The following is a 21,022-nucleotide window of genomic DNA, read 5'->3' as shown; positions in this document are numbered from 1 at the left end:
CAGCAGTTTAAACCTACAAAGTTACTGTCCCACAGTCGATGTCAGAAGTCCAGTGTGGAGTAACTGGATTCTCTGCTCAGGATGTTACCAGGCTAAAGTCAGAGCAGTAGCTGGGGCTGTGGTTCTCAGCTGGGGCCCAGGGTCCTCCTCCAGCTCACTGGTTCTTGGCCAAATTCATCTTCTTCTCATGCTTTCCACCTGGCGCCTCCCACTTCAAGCCAGCAATGCCAGTTGAGTCTTTCTCATGCTTTGAGTCTCTGCTTTTCTCTTTGTCTCTAAGGGTTCGTGTAACTACATTGGACCCACCTGGCAAACAACCTATCTTCAGGTCAGCTGATTATTAACCTTAATTACATCTGCAAATTCCCTGTAATGTAACAAAATTATGGGAGTAAACATCAGAGGGTGAAAGTCATGTGGGCAAAATTCTGCCTACCATGGACTTTGCTAGAGGATTTTGAATAAATTGTTAGGGTAAAACCATATCGTGGTGGTTTGGGAAGTAAGGTAAAAGTGTGTGTAGACCATTCTGTCAAGAAGCTTGGATATGAAAAGGAAAGAGACAGCAGGGGCTAGAGGGGTACTTGGGTTTAAGGGTGGAAGGAGGTTCCCAACTCTCTCTTCTACTGTGTGTCTTGGGTTCTGTGGATGGCCCCGGTCTGACCTTGTCCCTGTGCTCTTGACTCCTATCAAATGGCCAACTTGACATCAAATAGATGCCCAATGGGCATCTTGAACTTAACTCATTCCAGACAGGATTCTCAATTTCCCCTCTCTAGACTTCTTTTCCCTCTCTGCATATCAACCATCCAGTTGCTTCCTCAAAATCCCAGGAGTCGTCCCTGATTCCTCTCTTGGATTCACCTCCACATAAGTCCATCAGCCGGTTCTGTGGACTCCATCCCCATCCACTCTACCGTGGTCCAAGCCACCATAATCTCTACCTGGACAACCACATAAACTCCCAGCTGTTCCTCTGCTTCCATCTTGGATTCACACAATCCATTCTCCACTTAGCAGCCTCTCATTCTCACTTCTTAAAGTATACCAGATTCTACAGTCCCCTCCCTATAGTCATCCAGTGGTGCCTTGTCACACTTGGGATAAAACCCAAGTTCTTTGTCATGGCCTCAGAAGGTCCTACGTGACCTGCCCACCTCCCTACCCTACCCTCCTCTCACTTTGCTCCAGCTGCCATTCTTGACCACAGCAAGCTCACTTCTGCACTAGTGTCTCCTATGCTTGGAGCACCCTTTCCCCAGATCTTCCCACAGCAGACACCTCCCCAGAGAAACTATTCCTCATCACTCGACTTAAAGTATCTCACCCACCACTCTCTATCCTATCACCTTGTTTTATTTTCATAGTTCTTATCATTACCTTACACTTTCTTATTATTCATGTTGCTTACTGTCAGCCCATTGCCTGCTAGAATGCCAGCTCTGTCAGGGCAGGGACCTTGTTTGACTTTTTTGCCACCATTCCTCAGACCCTAGAAGAGTTCCTGGTCAAAGTTGGCATTCAAAATAGGAATAAGTGCCTTCAACAAATCATCCTGGAGCACAGATTCTGGCTCTAGGCCTTGCTGTTGCCAAGGCACAGTTGAGAATCCAACGATGTTCAAGGCCAAACAGAATGGCGACGAGCATTTGACTCACTACATTCACAGTGGTTATCGGGGCCATCCCCGCACATTGGCATGGGCACGCTTCAGAAATTTACAAAGGTAATACATTTTGAAAACCTCATGCCAGCCTGACACCTACACACACTCACTGTGACCCTCCCCAGAAATTCCCTATGGGGCACTGGCCCTCAACTCCTGTAAATCACCTGTTCCTGGGGCGTTCTACCTATCAATTCTGGGCTTCAAAATTTCTTCTAGTCAAATCAATAAGCTTTTTTCCCAGAAGAAATGGCAAAGATATGTGTGCCTTCCTGTGTGTGTCTGTACTGAGTAGGCATCTGCCCACCTTGAGGGTAACCTCAGCACTTCCTTCCAGCCCTGCTTTCGCCCAACCTTGGGCCGCAGAATTTTGAGTGTTTTCTGGAGAAAAGCTGAGCAATGATTTTGCCATGGGCGGGACGTCGATCATTCTTTTTCCCCACAACTGGCTCTTTATATATCTCCGGAGGATCATGGTGAGCACATCTGACCCCAGAAGCTACTGCCGAAGCAGGCCGCGTACACTCTCGCCATGCTCTCCCGTGCAGGTACCGCCCTGTCCTGTTGTCCCATTAGTGCGGAAGATTCGGGGGGGGGGGGGCTCAGCCACCGGTGGCGGCAGCTGGTGTGGGCAGAGGGTGTCTGATCATGTGTCTCACAGCATCGATTTCTTTCTCCAGTTCCCGCCGGCTTTGCCCTGTTCCTGCTCTGCTACATGGAAACTTTGCTGACCTCCCATACGGCGCCCACCCATCGCCTACCACCAAGTGATGTACGGAAAATCATCTTGGAATTACAGCCCCTGTCGAAGGGACTTTTGGAAGACTACGTAAGTGCCCTACAGATTTCTCTTCTGGGCCATTTCTTTAAAATGCCTTCTGTGGCCCCCAGAAGAAGCCTCCTCTTTTCAGACCTGAAGCTAGAGCTGTGGATACCCCAGAAAGGGACGGGGATGAGACAGGCTATGATGGACTTTTTATGAGGGTCAGAGGCAGAGATGAGCCCAGACAGCCTGAAATTGAACAGCTTCTCGTGTGCTATAGGACCTGCTTTAGTAGGTCTGTTCGTCCCTAACATATTTGGTTCACAGTGGTATTACGTGGATTTTCCTGCCTGACGCACATCCCTAGAGACAGGCCATCTTGCCGGACCATTTAGGAGCCTGCTAGGGCGCAGCGCATGTCAGCCTAAGCTGTAAATGAGGCCTCAGTGAATTCGGGACGTGAAAATCCTCCCCTGGGTCACGGAGAGTCTCTCTCACCGCAGAGAAGGGCAGTTAACAAACTGGGTGTCTGTTTGTATACTACTTTACTGTTTAATTAGGACCCAGTCTGCTTCCACCAGGGGCTCTTCTGAGCCTGACCCCATTGGGAGGAAAGTTTGAGGCTAAATAAATGTGCTCTCTTTTTCTGAGTTGTGATCAAGATAGAACCTCTTCCGCAGCTTTGACTAAACAAAACCTGGAGACAACTCATGAAATTGGCCTTGCCCTTCCCTTCCACCCTGACATTTAAACCTTATCCTTGGTTTTTATAGACGCCTAGTCACCCGCCAAGGTGACTAGGCAGTTCAGGCTGGTGAGGTGTTCTTAGCACTTCAGGTGAACCCAAAAGCTCTTAGTCCTTGGGAAGAGGGACAGGAGAGGGCATGGTCTGGAGTCCATGGTATGTTTGAAAAAACTCCCTGGCATCTTGGAGGCCTTTCCAGACATGCATACACCCCCTCGATGAGCTGAGGATACATTGGCTTTAACACAGAGTCACAAAGAGCAAGAGGCAGGATGGAAACCCAGATCCTCTCCTATTCCCCAGCTCTCTGAGCCCCTGAGCAGCTAAGAGAAGACTCCAAGGGGCTGCGAAGGCCTTGGCCAGATGGGCAGGGGAGGCACGATGGAGCCGTGGTTATCGGCATAGTCTTTGGAATTGGTACTGACGTGGGTAAGAATTCCGGGCCTGCCACTTGATCTGGAGCCAGCTTCGCAAACCAATGGAGCTTTAGTTTCTTCTGGGAAGGGAAATAGTGATGATCACAGCCTCAAGGGTCGTGGCACTGATTACAAGAGATGGCAGGGGGGAGCCCCCCGCCCCTCGCCCCAGCCCATCCCAGAGGGAGCTCAGACGTTAGCGTCGGGGCTTCTAGCTGTTACTGCAAACCTAATGCTCAAGCATTTCTCCTCCTGATCCCACAGCTGAAGAAAGAAACGGGGCTGCCAGAATCCAACCATTCCTTGGTGCCATGTCTCACCTCTGACTCCGAAGCACCACACATCAACAGCTCGGCCATCCTGCCTTATTTCAGGGCGATCAGACCATTATCAGATAAGAACGTTATCGATAAAATCATCGAACAGCTTGACAAACTCAAGTTCCAACACGAGCCAGAAACAGAAGTTTCTGTGCCTGCAGATACCTTTGAAGGTAAAAGCTTCATCTTGACGATTCTACAACAGTTCTCGGCGTGCCTGGAACGTGTGTTTAAATCGCTGAACCCTGGAGCCCAGTAGGTCCTGCAAGGCCATCTGGTTGAACCTGTATTCCTTTTGGAACGGCGGACATGTATGAAGGCTTGAGACAACATGACTGACAGCCAAGTGTGACAACTCTCCTGTGAACCGTCAAGTAAATTATTCCAATGAATAATCTCAATGAATCCCCAGATGGGCTACTCTTTGGAGGACTGAGGTGTAAACGTGTGAATTAACTTGAAAAGACTTCAGGTTATGTCATTGTTATCACTCTTGGTATTTATAGAATGTTTTTCCTCTGCAGACTTAAATCTTATCCTCATTATGCCTCTGTGAAGGCAGGAGGGGGCACCTATGTTAATTTATTGGTTTTATTGTATTGAGAGTTGTTAACGCTCCTTGAAGGAGCCCTCGGGAATTATTTAATAAATTATATTGGATTTTTCTCATAATCTGTTTTGGATTTTGTGAGGGGGTTAAAAATTAGTGGCTAAGAATCCAGGCTGGGTAGCACTGGGGCTGAGGGAGCATGGGACACGCTGTGGAAGTGGAGACCATTTCTCTCTCTTGTACTTCTCCCCATTGGAGAGGCTCAGTAGCAATGAATAGTAATTCCAGCAGCGAGAACCACTCATCAAGCATTTTCTTTATGCCAGGCCACATAAGTATCATTACTGTCCTCCTTTTATAGGTGTGGAAACTGAGGTAAGGAGTCATTTAGCCACTTGCCCGAGGCCACACAGCTATTCAGGGGTGGGACCCAGACTCAAGCTTGCTCTTCACCACTCTGCCCGAACTTTGTCCCTCTCTGGACAGTGACTGGGTCTTAGAAGCATGTAATGTCATGCCTGGTACCAAACAATCCCTCAAGTGTCTTTTGCATGGTTCCACGCTGGATTTCCAGTGCCTCTGCTCCTGCCAAGTCCTGTTCCATCATTGCATCCATGACTTCTTCAGAGCCAGGACCAAAGATTTTACCATTTGAATAAATGTTGAGTCCAAAGTTGTGAATGGTTCCTTGAGAGCCTCTGGATTAATGGTTCTCAAAGCGTGGTCTCCAGACCAGTGGCATCGGCATCATCTGGCAACGTGTTACAAGTGCACAACCATGGGCCCCCACCTCACACCTACGGAATCAGGCACTTCGGAGATGCAAACAGTGATCTGGGTTTTAATCAAACCTCCAGGTGATGGACATGCATGCTCAAGCCTGAGAACCACTGATCCTGAGTTGACCAACACCTTCATCTTCATCTTATTTGGGGGGAAACTGAGGCCCAAAGAGACAGAATGATTTCCCCAAGTTCTTTTACCAGTAGGGATGAAGTTAGGACTCTGAGACATGCAACTCAGCCGTGGAACTCTCATTCTTAGTCTTGTGGGGTTTTCTCCTTCAGTCCCACACAGGGTTCTTAAGCTTCCACATATTGTAGCCTTTAATGACAGTGTTTTGGTCAATCTTTCCAAAAACAGCCACTGTGGTGTTCATCTATCATTCTTTTTGACTGTCCTATATCGGAACACGTTTACTATTATTAGAAAAATTACCCCAAGACTGGGAAATAAGGCAAAAAGATAACTCTGCGTCCTTCTAAAATTAAAAAAAAAAAAATCCACTAGTCTGTAGTGATTTAATAAATAAATGGAGGAAAAGGGAAAATGTTCCTTACAGAATTCCAATCAATAAACATAGAAGGAATGAGGGAAATAGAAAATCACCATTAGAACACCTCAGTCCTGGGGTGCCTGGCTGGCTCAGTCAGTAAAACATGTAACTTGTTGGCATTGTAAGTTTGAACCCCATACTTGGTGTAAAGATTACTTAAAAATAAAATGTAAAAGAAAGGAAAGGAAAGGGAAAGAACAACACCTCAGTCCTAATTGCTGCAGGCAAGATCCACGGACAAAGGCTACAATTAATGGGTGAGGGACGCCTGGGTGGCTCAGTCGGTTAAACGTCTGCCTTTGGCTCAGGTCGTGATCCCGGGGTCCTGGGATCAAATCCAGCATCAGGCTCCCTGCTCAGCGGGGAGTCTGCTTCTCCCTCTCCCTCTGCTGCTACCCCTGCTTGTGCTCTCTCTCTCAAATAAATAAAATCTTAAAAAAAAAAATCCAGTGCCACTGACTCACAGAGAAAAGGAAAGCAAATAATCAAGGGTCACAGAGAAACAAAAACTAATATGATATGATTGACATGACTTTCTCATTTCAGAGGGAGCTCTCGGAGGCTGAGCGAAAGCTTCAACTTGCCCAATTTATAAAGGAAGAGGAGGCTAGAAAGCTAAGAACAGCACTTTTAAGCACTGTCATCTTCTTAATCTGGAGAATTAAGAGGTGAGAGGAAAAATAAAAAGGAAATAGAAGGGGCGATCAGATAACAAGAGAGAGGAGGAGAGAGAAGAGAAGACAAAGAAGTGGTTAAATGTAAAATAGGAAATGAAATCACTACTAGATGTGAAACTAGGCTGAACCTCACTAGTAACCAAGAAAGGCAAATAAACAGGAGGTCAAATCAGCAGAGGTTTTACACATGATAAGGCCCGCTGGGGAGGCGGTGAAGAAAAAGGCCTACTCAGCCACTTTCGGAAGTGGGTATCGGTCTCCTAGGAGGATTCCATCCCTCACCAGGGCCCCTCTCCTGCTGTTCTAGCCTGCTGTAATTCCCTAAGGAGCCGATCACAAACCAGCCCCCTCCCCACGCACCTGCACGCACCTGCCCGGGGTCGAACAGCATTAGGGATAATATCAGAAACAGACCGGGAACCCTGTGTCAGTGCGGGTCACCCAAGGAGCAGACACCATGACAGGACTCTCCACGAGAAAGCCTCAGCGGCAGCCAAGCCTGTAAGGGGCCAGAGGGAGGGAAGGAAGAGGGGCTGGTGGCAGCCAGCCATCGGGATTCCGCCGCGAAATCTGCCGAGTCACTTGTAAGAAGAGCCTTGTGTCCCTCAGAAAAGAGCCTGCCTCAGCACCCCTGCCACAGTCACTGGCTGGGAGAGGCCTGTGGGAGGCAGGGCGGATTTCGGGGTCCATTACTCTGTAAGTCTCGTAGATCGCCTATGTGGACAGAAAGCAGTCCTGGGAAAAGGTATCCTTGGGGACTGGGGTCATTTTCTTTCTATTTTTATGTATTTGCCCAAATTTTCTAAAACTAGTATGTATGATTTTAGGAATCAGTAAGATAAACATGATTTCAAATTTTGAAAGAAATAGCGGTGTGAGAAAAAGCATTTGAAGAGTTTTACAACTATGGGTAAAGGTAAAATTCTTTGGCCACCCCAAGGCTCTTCACTGTGACAGTGGGTTTATTTCTTCCCCGACCTCTGAAATTGGCCTAGGGTCCACTGTTCACAGCTCTCGTCTGCTCCCCAGACTCCCCGCTGAAAGGCACAGCCAGAGCAGCCCACTGGGGGCAGGTTATTCCTTGTCGAGTACAACCGACTTCTCAGTGTAACCCATGCGGTATTCCTCCCCCCGGCCCTATTGTGAACTATCCCAAACTATGGTACTTCACAGTGAGAAGGACTGTTCAGAATGACTTTTCTGGCGTTCTTTCAGATCTCAGCTTTCTTAATTTACTTATTCAAGGGTCCCGGAAACCTGCGGCACCGACAGCATTGGTGCGAAGAGCAGATAGTCTTGGGCTCCAGGTTCTGGTCCTCTACTTACTGTATGTGATGTGACCTTCGACAGGTTATGTCATCTCTCTAAAATACGCAGTTTGGTAGTGTGTATATATATGTATGCATACGTGTGCATATGTGTGTATATACGTGTTCACAGGGTTGTGCAACTATCACTGTAACCTAATTCCAAAACATTCTCATCACCCCTAAGAGAAGCCCCGTATGTCTTAGCAGTCATTCCCCATTCTTCCAGGCCCTGGAAACCACTAAGCTTCTTTCTTGCTTGCTTGCTTGCTTTTTAAGTTTACTTATTTATTACTTTTCGTAATCTCTATGTCCAACGTGGGGCTCTACCTTACAACCCTGAGATCAAGAGTCACATGCTAACCAACTGAACCAGCCAGGTTCTCCACCGCTAACCTTTCTGTCTCTTCAGATTTGCCTATTCTTGGCACTTCAGATAAACAGAATTGTACAATATGTGGCCTTTTGTATTTGGCTTCTTTTACTTAGCATAACGTTTTCAAGATTCACCCATGTAGCAGGTGACAGTACTTCGTTCCCTTTTATGGTAGAATAACATTCCATCGTATGGATATGCCACATTTTATTTGTCCATTCATCAGTTCAAGGACGTTTGGGTTGTTTCCATATTTGGCTATTATGAACAAAACTGCTATGAATGTTTCAATCAGCTGGTTCGTTTCCGCCGAAGGGGTAGTTACAGTCTTGATCAGGATTGTACTGAGTCTGTAGACCACTTTGGGGAGTGCCGCCATCCTGACAACGCTGTCTTCCAGTCCGTGAACACAGAATGACTTCCCATTTATTTAGGTCTTCTTTCTTTCAACATCTTTTTAACTGAGGTGAAATTCGTACAAGTAAAATGAACCATCTTGAAGTATACGATTTCATTGCCATTTAGTCTGTTCACAATGTCATGTAACCACCACCCATATTAAGTTCCGAAACATCGTCACCCCAAAAGGAGGCGCCATACCCATTAAGCAGTCACTGATACTCTCCCTCCCCTGCTGGCCCTGGCAACACCAATCTGCTCTCTGTCTCCATGGATTTACCTATTCTGGGTATTTCATATGTGGACTCACACACCGTGTGGTCTTCTGTGTCTGTGGGCTCCTTCCATGTAGCATGGCGGTATTGAGGTCTGTCCACGTTGCAGCATGGGTCAGTGCCTCACTCCTTTTTATGGCGGGGTAACACTCCTCAACTCTGTCCTATAGTTTTCAGTGTAAAAGGCTTGCACTTCCTTGATTAAATTTATTTCTAAGTATTTTATTCTTTTTGATGCTACTGTACATGGAATTGTTTTCTTAATTTTGAGTTGCTTATTGCTGGTGTCCAGAAATGCAACTCATTCTTGTGTGATCTTTTGTCCTTTACACGACCTTGCCGAACCCATTTACTGGCTCTCATAGGTTTCTGTGTGCATGTGTATCCTTCGGGGTTTTCGATATATAGCATGTCATCTGCACACAGAGATAGTTTTACTCTTTTTTTTTCCAGTTGGAATGTGTTGCGTTTCTATGTGTTACCTAACTATGCTAACGAGAACCCCCAGGACGGTGTTGAGTCTTGTGCCCATCTCAGATGGAAAGCATTCAGCCTTCCAACATTAAATGTGTTAGCTGTGGGGTCTTCGCAGATGCCTTTATCAGGTTGAGGAAGTTCCCTTCTACTCCAGGTTTGTTGAGTATTCTTATCATGAAAGGGAAGCCTTGGTTTTGTCCTGTGGAAAACGAGGATCACAGTCTAGGGACCACATCGGGCCTCTTGAGGATGCAAATTGGGATAACGTGATACTCTCCAGCCCGGGCGGGGCGGGCACATGCCGCTGTCAGACACACCCAGGTCTAGAGCTCAGATTTGCACTTGGTGATGGTGCTGCTGGGCAAGTTGTGTGCTTCTCTAAGCCTCAACTTCCTTATCTCTGAAGTGGGGACAATAACAGTACCCATTTCAGACGGTGTTGCATCACCCCGGCAGGCAGTGGTAGATAGACTTCAACCATGAGCTGACTAGGTGCCCAGGACACAGAAACTGCGTATTATGGTAGATGGCTGATAAAAAGAGATGTGGTCCCTGTCCTTAGGCAGGGGTGAGGGTGTGAGGGTAGTACTGACAGTACAGGCTACATTACCAAGAGAAGGTGCCATGTGACAGAAGTGACAAATAGAGTGCTGGTGGTAGTTCAAAGCCCAAAGTGGGGTGGGCCAGGGCAGGCCACAGAGAGGGACGAGCACAGGCCTTCCGGGGGCAGGGAATGTTGGCCAGGCACAGATGGAAGAAGTTGGGGGCACAGCCAAATAACCACAGGGCGTGCATCCAACCTGGAACCTGTGCTGTGTAACGGGCAGGGATGGGAAGTGGAGTTAGCGCTCTACTGAAGGCCATGCTAAGGACTGGGGACTTGATTCTAGAATAGGAAGTTCTGAAGTGCTGGAAGGAGGGCAGGTTTTTGAAAAAGGGATGAGTGTTAGGAAGCTGAATGCTATCTCCTGACCTTTGTAGACCTGAGCGAGCTAGGAAGATTCTGTTGGGGTACTTCTCAACTCTGACCCATACCAGCTGTTCCACGGCACAGAATGGGACCCCTGGGCGACATTTTGCAGAAAGAATTCACAACACAAGATTTGGTGAATGAAAGGGAGCAGGCAGGATGCTGTGCGGCAGGGAGAATCAGAATGATTCCAGGGTATTAAAAAGGAGGATGGTCTTCGTGGTAGCACCAATAAAATCCAAGAGAGTCAGGAGAAGGTGCAATGTTGGGAATGGGGGAAGAATGAGGGGAAGAGAGGTGAAGATTAGCAAAAGCAGCTCACGTTACAGGTGCTTATTGTAAACCCGGCTCAATTAACCCTTCAGCAACCCAGGGGGGTGGGTGTGATTTTTATCCATGTTTTCTAGATGAGGACTTTCAGGCCCAGAAAGGTTGTCACTCACCCAAGGCAGTCAGGAGCCAGATGGTGAGGCGTTTGGACTTTATTCTAAATGCAACAGGAAGCCACTGGAAGTTTGAGCAGGGGAAGGACACAATGTGCCGTAAGTGTCTTCAATAAGGTCACTCTAGCTCTGTGAAGAATTGGTGACGAGCAAAGAAGTGGAACACAGACATGGTGGTCCCTCCAGGTGGTGGCAGTGGGGGCGGGGAGTGGACCTGTGATTATTCACCGACAGATTAAGGGTGGGATGTGAAGGGACGGAAGAACTCGGGGGGATGTCTGAGGTATCGGCTTGAGCCATCGGGAGGCTGGCAACGCTATGTAGCAAGATGCAGAATATTTGGGGATGAACAGGCTCCGGGCAGGAGAAATTGAAAGTTAAAGAAACGGTAGTTAGAAGCAGAAAGACTTGAGGAAGAGAAACCAGAGCTCAGAGAGGAGCGAGTCAATTGGAAAAGGAGAACACAGCGAGGCAGAAGAGATAAAGAGAAAAAGCCCCAGTGGGGAAGGGGGAGGCTCATCAATGGACGTGTCAGACTTGCTCCTGTGGAGCCCGCTCTCCTTCCCTGAGGGTTCTGCCCCTCTGCCCAGTGAACTCCGCTGGTCCCCCAGGCTCAGGCAGCACCTACCACGGGGACACTCCCCAGCCCCTCCCAGGACTGGTTCCTAGTGCGCAGTCATGACCTCATGGCACCCCGTGCTTACCCCCATCACTCGGTATCAAGACAGATTTTGTGGTGTCTCCAGAAAAGTCACTGCTGTGTTCCCTGAGCTGAGTCCCAAGCTGGCCTTCCGCACATGCTTCCTGATCAAAGACTGGCGGAAGGAAGGCGCAGTCGGGCAAACCCGTGCCAGGTGTTGGATAAGAGGCGCGGAACGGGAGTGGCTTATGTGTATCCCGGTGGAGGTCATTCGGTGACACTGCTGGGTGGGCTGGGGACTCGGGAGAGACACCAAGGCTGGAATCTGGGCTGTCAGACAGGTGAGGGGGCCGGTGGGAAGGATTGCTACCTCCTGCTCACGCAGGCCCCACTCCCACCACAAGTCTGTAATGGAACCCCAACCAGCGCTGCTTGGTCTCGTCCCCCAGGAAAGAAAATCAGTCAGAGTAGATCAAGAGATTAGATTGTTTGCTGCACCATACCCATTAAGGCAGGAAAGTAGACTCTTATCTTAGAAAGCTTTTCCCTCTTTAAACAATAAGGGTTTTCTAGCTAATCATTCAGTGAAACAGAAAATCTGATCAATGAGAATTCCCCAGTCCTCAGATTTCTTATTAACTGTGACTTTGTAGCTTTTGACAAAGCCTTCAGGAACCTTTAAATGACCAACACCGCAGGCATATATGCACTTCTTTAAATGGTACTAAAAAGCACATTTACTGTTAACAAATGAAACCCATATGGGGTCTGTGACTTGCTTCAAAACAATGGGGGCGGGGGCGAGGTACATATGAAACAAAATTGGCCCCGAGTTGGTAGTTAACATGGATGATGAGTAAGTGGGGGTTCCTTGTACTATCCCCTCTATTTCTGTGTATGCTGGAGATTTTCCGAAATAAAAAGGTAAAAGGCACATTTACTGAAATTTAGGACAAGTGCAATCATACCATCCTACATAAGGCTAAATTCAGATCTTGACATATAAAAAAGAAGGTAAACTGTGTCCTAGAGAATAATCACATCCACATCCAAGATGAAAGGTTTTTAAATGTCAGTTACAGATTGTTCTTACATCTACAACCTCAGTTACTAGAGCTGATGTTTTATATTAAACATGGAATCTCAGGGGTCAACCTTTTAATTGTGGTCAGCATCTACACCAGCTTGACCTCTGCACCTGCTAGTTGCCCCTTCCCCTCTCCTGAATTCTTCTCACGAGTCCCCACACCCTACCTCTTTTTTTTTTTTTTTAAGATTTTATTTATTTTTTTGACAGAGATAGAGACAGCCATCGAGGGAGGGAACACAAGCAGGGGGAGTGGGAGAGGAAGAAGCAGGCTCATAGCGGAGGAGCCTGATGTGGAGCTCGATCCCATAACGCCGGGATCACGCCCTGAGCTGAAGGCAGACGCTCAACCGCTGTGCCACCCAGGCGCCCCCACACCCTACCTCTTTGATGCAGACGCGAGGAAGGGGCAGCAGGGCTGCTGGAATGGTATGGGCTGAGGAGTCACTCAGCAGGTTACCTGTGCACCTGCTGTGCGTCAGTTCTATGCTGGGCATGGCGGTGACCATCGGCACCAGATCCTTGTCCTGACGGGCCTTGGTACCTAGCGGGGAAGACAGATGACAATGACAAACACGACAGGCGTCCTGAGCAAACACAGGGTGCTCTGAGGCCCGACTCCATGCATGTGTGTAGGAGATAGCCTGCAGGGGGGACATGAGGGCTGGTTTCTGAAGAACTGAAGTCCAAAGATTGGGACTGTAAGAAAGAATGCGAGCGAGCTGGGAGATGGCAAGAGGCTTGGGCAAAGGAAAGAGGCCTCGGGAAAGCCTTAAGAGTGATATGGCACACAAAACAGGGTATGTTCAGAGCACGGAAAAGAGCAAAAATGAGGTTGGGAAGGCAAGCAGGGGCTAGATGGGCAAGAGAGGGTGGGGCGGGGGGAGAAGACTTTAGGGCTTGGCCCTCATCTGGAAGGCCCCGAGCACAGGAGTGACATGGAGGGCCCATGTTCCAAGCTCCCAGTGACTGTGATTGACACCACAAGACAGAAGTGAGGGAGACATTATTTCGTAACTGGTTGAGAAATAATGTCAACTTAGATTTGAAGACAGCAGTGGTGATGGAGAGAAGTGGATCACGTATTTGGAAGAGATATAGAAGACGAACTTGACCAGACTTGGCCTTGGGAGAAGTGGGGGAGGGGAGGAGGACAGGTCAAGGATAATCCTCCCATTACCTTTTACAAGGTAAAAAAACAAACAAAATTGATCCTTTAGCCTTTTCTGATCCACGTGGCCTTGAAGTACTTTGGGAAGTACTTTGATTTCTTCCTCAATGAAATGGGAATACCCACACTGCCAGGGTGAGAACTATCCAGGGGCGTGCCTGCCCCTGAGGAGCCCAGAGTCTGATGCAGAGGGACAGTCTCCACTGCACTGGGCTCGCTCCCTCTGCTCTGTCTCCCCGCTTCCAGACTGTCCCAACTCAACCCTCTTCTCCGAATTACGTCCCAGCATCTTTTAAGATTCCATATGTAACACGGAGCTGGGTTCGAAAACTTAAGAAGAGCAAAGCAGACATCTGTTGCTCAACGGAAATCAAGTTTCTTCAGCCCAGAGGAGTCCGTGAATCACTTGCTTCTTTGTAGGGCCTCCTGTTCTTAGGACCCAAAATCTTGCTTTGTGTCATGAAGACTTTTTTCTTTGGGGGAGGCATCGGGTTTGATCAGACAAGAGCCTGTGTATCAACCCACGGCATTTCAGTCAGAGATCTGGATCTGGGCAGTTGTTCGGTAAAACGAGCCAGCTGGGGCCAGGCCTTCTGCAGGAGGTAGCATGACTCAGCTCACTGGGTCACCTCCCAAGCACCAGGAGCTGAGGTGGGGGAGACAGGGGGTGGTGCAGGAAGATGGTATGGAAAAGAGAGAACCTTCTAAAGTAAACAGAGATCATCAAAATCTTCTCAGCCCAACAAAGGGCATCTTTGCCCGTCAGCTTCTCTGCCTTTTCCTGCGGCTTTGGGTCCATGGTTAGCAGGGAGACCACAGCCTCCTGGGGCCAGTACCTCGACTTAGAACACTTTCAGCACTGGGGCCAGTATTAGCCATACTGACGAGAACCTACACGTTCTAAGTACAGTCCTTCATGAGTTACTGAGCAGCTTGACAGGATTTATGTGAACCTCAGAACCACCCTGTTCAAGTGTGAGGGCAGGTGCCACTTGCCTGGGTTCCAGATGAGGACACGGGCAGTTTGTACAAGCACCACCAAACTCCGTCCACCTGGGAAAGGCCTGGAACACCAGGCTCTGGTGAATTCCGTGAATTCCAAGCAAGAATCAGTAATTTGGGGCTTTTAACATAGGCTCTTCCAGCAGCCTCTCTTTAGAAGCCCCTACTCACCTGGGGTCTCTCTCCTCACCCCCAAAGCCTTCACCCCAGGCTGAACCCACCCCCCAAGGTTAGAATGAGTAAGCCAGTCTTAGTGTCACTTTGTTCCGATCTCCTGGTATCATTTCCACAGCCCAACAGGGTAGCATTTAAGACCACACATCACAGGCTTTTCAAAAAAATACAGCTTTTTATTGTCTCGGATGCAAATATAGTTTTAAAACTGCATTGTAGTGTTGAATACAGCTGGTGGAAACGTGCTTTTTGACAGTGGAGCATGAAGGGTGGTGTTCTGCATGGCGCAGGCCTGAGGGAGCCTCCGAGTAACAAGGCTCTTCCCAGGTTTTGCTATTCGGACCACAAGGGGAAACTGTCTCCTAACGGAGCCCTGACGCAATCACCAAAGCTCACAACAGAAAAAACGAACCATTTACACAACGAACTGGAAGCTGGCAAAGGAAGAGAACATGGTGGCTCAGCCATGATGTTACAACACTAGTAGATGAACAAGGTTCCCTTTTGCGGGCCGTCTGAGAAGATCCGGGTAGAGACACAGCAGGGCGTTGTCGGGGAGAGGTTGCGTTCAAGCTCCCTTGAGAAAGAAACAGCCTGAGGATGTGTCTCCTGGGCTGAGCCCTTCATACCCTTCAACTGCAGGACAGTCTCTATGGAAATGTATCCGTTTCTCCCAAACCCTCCGTGACCTCAAGCCTTGGGAGGAGCACACCTCTGTTTAGAAACCCAGAAGAGAATTCTTCCAATTAGTGACGCCCAGGGTTGACTGTGAAAGCAAAAGTTTGACTGGGAGATGGTGGTGAATTCTGCTACATAATTGGGAAGGAATTTCACAAAAATAAAATTCCATTAAGTAAATGCACACAGGTGGGCTTGTGCAAGCACATGCACGTGCACACACACACACACACACACACACACACACTCAAAGCCAACATTCAACATGAAAAGTTCCCTTTTCTTTCTCAAAGGCTGATTTTCACAAACTCCAACAAGGAAACAGCCCCCTGCGTGATGAGTCAGGAAAGCCAAGTCCTCAGGAGGGAAAGAAAATGGGGCAGTTGTTGGAGGTACACAGTAGGTCCTAAGGCTTCTCCCTGCTCCTGCAGCCCCTCTGATCCGAGAGGGTCAAGGCCGAGGAGACCACTGAATGTGACAAACAGGTGTTGAGCTTCCAAGCTCTTCCACCCTCCAAACCTCTTCTCCCCTTGTCCATGTTCAGACATGGTGAAAATTCTCAACATACGAGGTATGGGGCACCAAGGCGAAGACTCTGGCTCGAGGCTGCCATTTTGCTCACACCAGGGCAGCCCAGCTCTCTTCCCCAGTGAAACCATGACCAAGGGAACACTTGGCAAAGCTAAGTTCCCACAAGCGGTGGGTGGGTTTCATCACTGGCAAAGTGCATAATGGGAAGCAGGGTCTCTCTAGGGAAAGGCGACTTTCCACCAGAGAGAGAAGAGAGAGTGGGCCAGCTTGTCCATGGCGTAGGGGGTCCTGGACATAGGGCAGAGAGCACTGAGGATGGCCTGGCACGCCGACGTGTGCTTCAGCTAGACCGCGACAGCTTGTAATCCTGGAAACAATGAGCCTGCTCCTCGTTCCTCTAGTTCTCAGGTCACTTGCCACCACACCCCTTCACCTGGGGTGAGACGAAGGGGGTTGGCACCACCCTGGAGGGCCATGCTTGCTCAGAGTCTAAGTTTATATTTCTATCAGCCAGAGCACGAAATCCTTCAGGCCCAACCGTCAGGTCACAAGGGCAGGAAGTGGATAAAGCTAGGTGCCCAGGACACATAGGTGACCACTGACCACCCTTCCTCCTGCAGATGCTCCAGGTTCCCTGCCCTCCAGTCCTTCCTCCTGACAGCCAGTGACGCCCATTAGCACCTCATTAACGCTAACTTGTGACACTGGGACTGCTGCTCTCATGTGAGAAAATCTGGCTGGACAGCAGCTGGGGTGCACGGGCTGGGGCCCTCCTGGGGGGTGACTGCTGCTGTGTAAGCCGCCTGAGATGGGAGGGACGGGCCCGCCGACTTTCAGAAAGCCCCACAGTGGCACCTGCCCTGTCCCTGTGTTTCCCACTCATCGTGAAAGAGCAGGCAGCAATGTGAAGGGAGCTGATGGCACAGAAAGATTTCACAGAAATGCTTTTCAAAGATTTATGTGCCAACCAGGCTTTTTTTTTTTCCTTTTCTTTTTCAGATTGATTTTTTTATTTTCCAAAGTGTCAGCATTTTAAAGTTTCTTTTATGGGAGTAGAGGCAGGGGCAGGGGTGACAATGAGTGTAACCAAAGCGCAGCCCTGTGGTCAGCATGCCCTGGAGGCCTCTGCCAGGGGTGGTCTCACTGTCCCTGCACCCCGGCTACGCCCCTCTGCCTGGCCAGATTCACCAGGCAAGATTCCAAAATAAGAAATGATTCTGGGACAAGAAACAATCATGTCTGTGGTAAGAGATACAGCTTTGTGGCCCTATAGCCGTGATAATCGTGAGCACCAAGAGAAATGGATTTAAGTAAATGTTTCAAAACAAAAACATGCATCTAGGTAACAGTCTGCTAGGACACACACACACACACACACACACCCTTCAAAGTCTCACGTGACCTAACAGCCTTAAATATTTAACAAAACAGAATCAGAAACATTAATTCAGCAAAAGGAAGAGAAGGAGAGGTAGGCCGAAGAAGCAAGAGGCCAATTTTATATCCCACAGAGTTAAAAAAAAAAAAAAAAAAAAAAAAGACTCCCAGCACAGGGTGGGGAGAAGGCTGCTAAGTTAGGAGAGGTCTTGGTGGGCCAAGCATTACGGCCATCCACGCGGTTTACAAAGGCACAGGAACTGGGGAAGGGACCGAGCTCATGACCCTCTACGAGCCCTCATAGCTGGGGGCATCTCACGTTTTTCCTTTTGACTCTAGTGAGTTCTTACCATGGTGGTCTTCCCCTTTTGAAGGGCGACTTCATGTTTATCCTGGGGTGAAGGATGAGTTCTCTTACCACTTCCCAGTGGACATTAAGGATCGGCCCAGTCTTGTCTTGTGCTCGCCCCTCAGGGAAGTGATCTGGGAGGCTTGTAAACACGTTTTCTGGAGAGGCTGAGGGATGCCGCCAAGCTGCTCTTTTTCAGGGCTGAAGCACAGACAAGGGAGTAGGTGACTGGTCGGTGACCTGCAGCAAAGACGGTGGCACAGCCGGTGGCAGGGAGAGGACACCCCTTCCATCCTCCATCAACTGAGGCTGAGGCAGGGCTGGCTGCCCCCTGAGCAGCTTCAGCAGGCCTCCAGGAACCAGTGGGAGCCTCCGAATGGATCCAAGCTGCAGGAGGTAGCCCTCGGTAGCCCCCACAGGGCCTACCCCGGGATTTCCGGGTACCTGGCACTGCCCAGGCTTCATCTCTGGCAGGGAGGACAGAGGTTGAATGGAAAGTCCTCTGACCCTCTGAGCTTCACAGCAGGATGTTAGAAGCACATTCTTTCAACGAGGAGGTACCCTTGGCTGGGCTTCCTGAGTGCTGGAGAGCCCGGCCGGCCGTCGGCAGCTCCTGTTGCAGATACAGCAAGAGCATGGGCCTGGACGCTCCACATGCAATTCTCACGTTCAGAAGCAGACCACTGCCCCCAGATATGCCTCCGCCTCGATCAAATCTGAGTGTAATTCTTCACTGTCTGATCTGGGAGATGCCGAGAGACAGCTCTGAAGCTGGCTGCCTCAGAGCGCCGCCTGTCGAAATTCAATTTCTTCCTCCAAACACTACACAGGACAGACTTTGGGTGTGGTGACATCTTTGGTCCGAGAACTGCTAATTCTCAGGTTTGGGGCTCCTGGCTGAACAATCCAGACGAGATGACGGGCCGATGGCGGCACCGTGGAGTCCGGCCTCTCAAATGCTACACCCCGAGGGCTGTGAGCTTCCACCGAACACTGCTGGCTCGTGTGAGGCTGAGGCTTGGAGGAAGGTGTAGAACAAGGGCCATGTGGTGAGGTGGTGCCCAGTGAGGCCCCCCCGAGTCCCTGCCATGGTTCTCCAGTCACCGACGCGTGCCGGGGCGCCGCGCAGGGCTCTCCAAGCAGAGCAGCAGTTTGGCGTTGCTTGTGCTTTCCTTCTCGCCCTGCGCGCATTCACACCCACCGCTTCTGCATGTGGGTTCTGGGGCTCCCCGGCAGCCTGTGCGGGGGGAGCAGCCTACTGTGCGCAAGCCTGAGCAGCTGTCCAAACAACTTACAAGGTCAGTCTGAGGGAGGAAGAAAGGTGCCTTCCAGCTGCCCCAGAGGCGAGTCAGAGCGGCACAGGGAATCACTCGGAGCCATCCGAGTGCCCAGGGGTGACAGGAGCGAGCATCCGTAAGTCTGAGGACAGAACCGAAGAGGAACCCTTCTGGTTCCTAGCTCACAGGAGCAGGCCCTGCCCCTTTGTCCCACCTACTCCCTGCTCAGGCAGCAGGGGCAGACCACCAGCAGGACAGGACTTTGTCTGGGTTGCCTGAGGGCAGGGGAGGTCACGACTGAGGTCGCTGAGTAAGAGTTCACAGCAAGGGGTTCCCAAAGATGGGCTATTGCTGTCGGCAGGACCCGAACCTGCTTCAGACCTGAGCGCAGTGTTCTGAGCGGCCCAGTGGGCCGGTGGAGTTGGAGGGGGGCCCTGAGCTCGGCGTCAGGAGAGGCACGGGGTGCAGTATCCTCTCCGCAGGCAGGGAAGAGCCTCCATGGCATCTTGTGCGGCCATGGGCCCGCTAGGCGCTGCTAAGACTCCCCCGATCTCTTGCCAATTCTGGTGACAGCCTCTGCCGCCTGCTCTGGCAGCTGGGACGGGTCTGTCAGAACGGAGGTGGTGGTGCTCAGGTGCCGGAGTGTGTTCAGCACCGCTGGAAGAAAGGGGGAGGTTAGCCCAGGGACACAGGCACACATGGCCGCTTCAAGTCCCACAGCAGACAGCACACGTGGTCTCAGGCACACAACCCGTGTGGCAATCCTCATGCCACCAAAGGAGGAGAGGCACTGAGCGCAACCGAGGGACAAACGCCAGCAAAGCCTCTGACCCTAGGATAACTGCAAATCCTGTCTCCTCTCCCACAGACAAGCAGAGAATCCCCAGCTCTTCCTGTTTGTCCACCTCTATAACCTCAATATACGGGCGTAGCCTTGTTAGTTGTAAGAATTAAATCAGAAAACATATCTGAAAGCACTTGAGACAGGGCCTGGTGAACAGTAGGTGCTCAAAAAACGCAAGGTGGACCCAAGCACACGCACACGGGGATGACACGAAGCAAAGGAGAGGCGCTAGGGGACGTGCCCCTGGCCCACAGTTGGCGCCTCTGGTCGGGGCCTCCCACACAGCTCCCCGTGACTGTCCTCCAGGGTCTGGAGAGCCCCCGTGGTACCACAGCCCCCGTGCAGCCCCGACTCACTTGGCCTGAGGATGGGCAGGGAGCAGTGCTGGTCCAGCCAGGACAGCGCCGTCCGGTGCAGCTCTTCCAGGCTGCTGGTGGACACCATCCCCTTGAAGGACTCAAACAGCGGCTTGATGATGATACTGAACTACACGGCACGTGGGTTAAAGAAAAGATAAACGAGGAGGAGGGCCAGTGCACACGTAACCGGGGGGTGGGGAGAATCAAGTCCAGCTACGGGCTTGCCCATGACCAACGTCTCTCAGGACTGGCAAGTAACTGTGTGCAGTTGCTGAGGGAGCGTGATCTAGGTAGATGCACTCTCACGTTCCCCTGAAACCCTTCCATCTAACTCTAACTGAGCAACAGGTTAACAACCACTGACAGGCTGGAGGCAGGGACAGAGACGTTTCCTGGGGGTGGAACAGTTCTAGTACACCGACATGGAGGCCAGCAGTCCACACATAGTGGCAAGAAGAGCAGAGGCACACAGCAGACCATAAGGGGGATCTGTCTAGAGATGGAGGAGGTCTGTCTTTTGTGATAAACACACGTGCTGGCTCTTAGTCACCTTCTGTGCAGGTCTCCCAAACCATCCTGGGCCATCAACTCTGCAAAGGCATGAGGTCCATTTTCTCCTTGATCTGAGGCTGATGATGAGGAATGTGCCATTTTACCAAAGAGGTCCTGGCTCATCCCAGCTGCCACCTCGCTCCATCAATGATAAGGGCCAGAGCCAGGCTGAGTAAGCCGGGTAAAGCAGAGGAAATAGAGCTGGTGTCTGGTCTGTCATCCCTCTCTTCAAAACCAGACATTCGAGTGCAAACAGATAAA

At 50.1% G+C, this 21,022-nt stretch overlaps 2 protein-coding genes across 6 annotated transcripts in view; one reads left to right on the top strand and one right to left on the bottom strand.

Moving 5' to 3' along the window:
• Positions 1–2,198: 2,198 nt before the first annotated feature.
• On the top strand, positions 2,199–4,169 carry IL31 (interleukin 31). The gene is made up of 3 exons (XM_008688944.1): positions 2,199–2,214; positions 2,347–2,495; positions 3,855–4,169. Exons 1-3 carry the CDS (start codon positions 2,199–2,201, stop codon positions 4,167–4,169), a joined length of 480 nt encoding a protein of 159 aa, XP_008687166.1.
• Positions 4,170–12,734: 8,565 nt separating this feature from the next.
• LOC103661266 (MLX interacting protein) overlaps positions 12,735–21,022 on the bottom strand; it is a 59,054-nt gene continuing 50,766 nt past the window's right edge. For 4 of the 5 annotated variants that reach the window (XM_008688976.2, XM_040619974.1, XM_040619975.1 and 1 more), the window contains 2 exons: positions 20,207–20,336; positions 14,950–19,663 (listed from right to left, as the gene is read on the bottom strand). In XM_008688976.2, the coding sequence (XP_008687198.2) occupies positions 19,542–19,663; positions 20,207–20,336 (252 nt within the window). In that variant the 3' untranslated portion in view covers positions 14,950–19,541. Of the gene's footprint in view, positions 12,992–14,949; positions 19,664–20,206; positions 20,337–21,022 lie in introns of those variants that run through there. The other variant, XR_005831766.1, reaches the window with a different exon arrangement.

Source organism: Ursus maritimus, unplaced genomic scaffold, assembly GCF_017311325.1.
Source record: "Ursus maritimus isolate PB19 unplaced genomic scaffold, ASM1731132v1 scaffold_33, whole genome shotgun sequence".
Taxonomy (NCBI): Eukaryota; Metazoa; Chordata; class Mammalia; order Carnivora; family Ursidae; genus Ursus; species Ursus maritimus.
This window is presented reverse-complemented; position numbering and strand designations above follow the sequence as displayed.

Bases quoted from the DNA above. Each gene is read 5' to 3' on its own strand.
- IL31 (XM_008688944.1), top strand. The intron at 2,496-3,854 runs GTAAGTGCCCTA...CTGATCCCACAG, and splicing joins AGGGACTTTTGGAAGACTAC to CTGAAGAAAGAAACGGGGCT.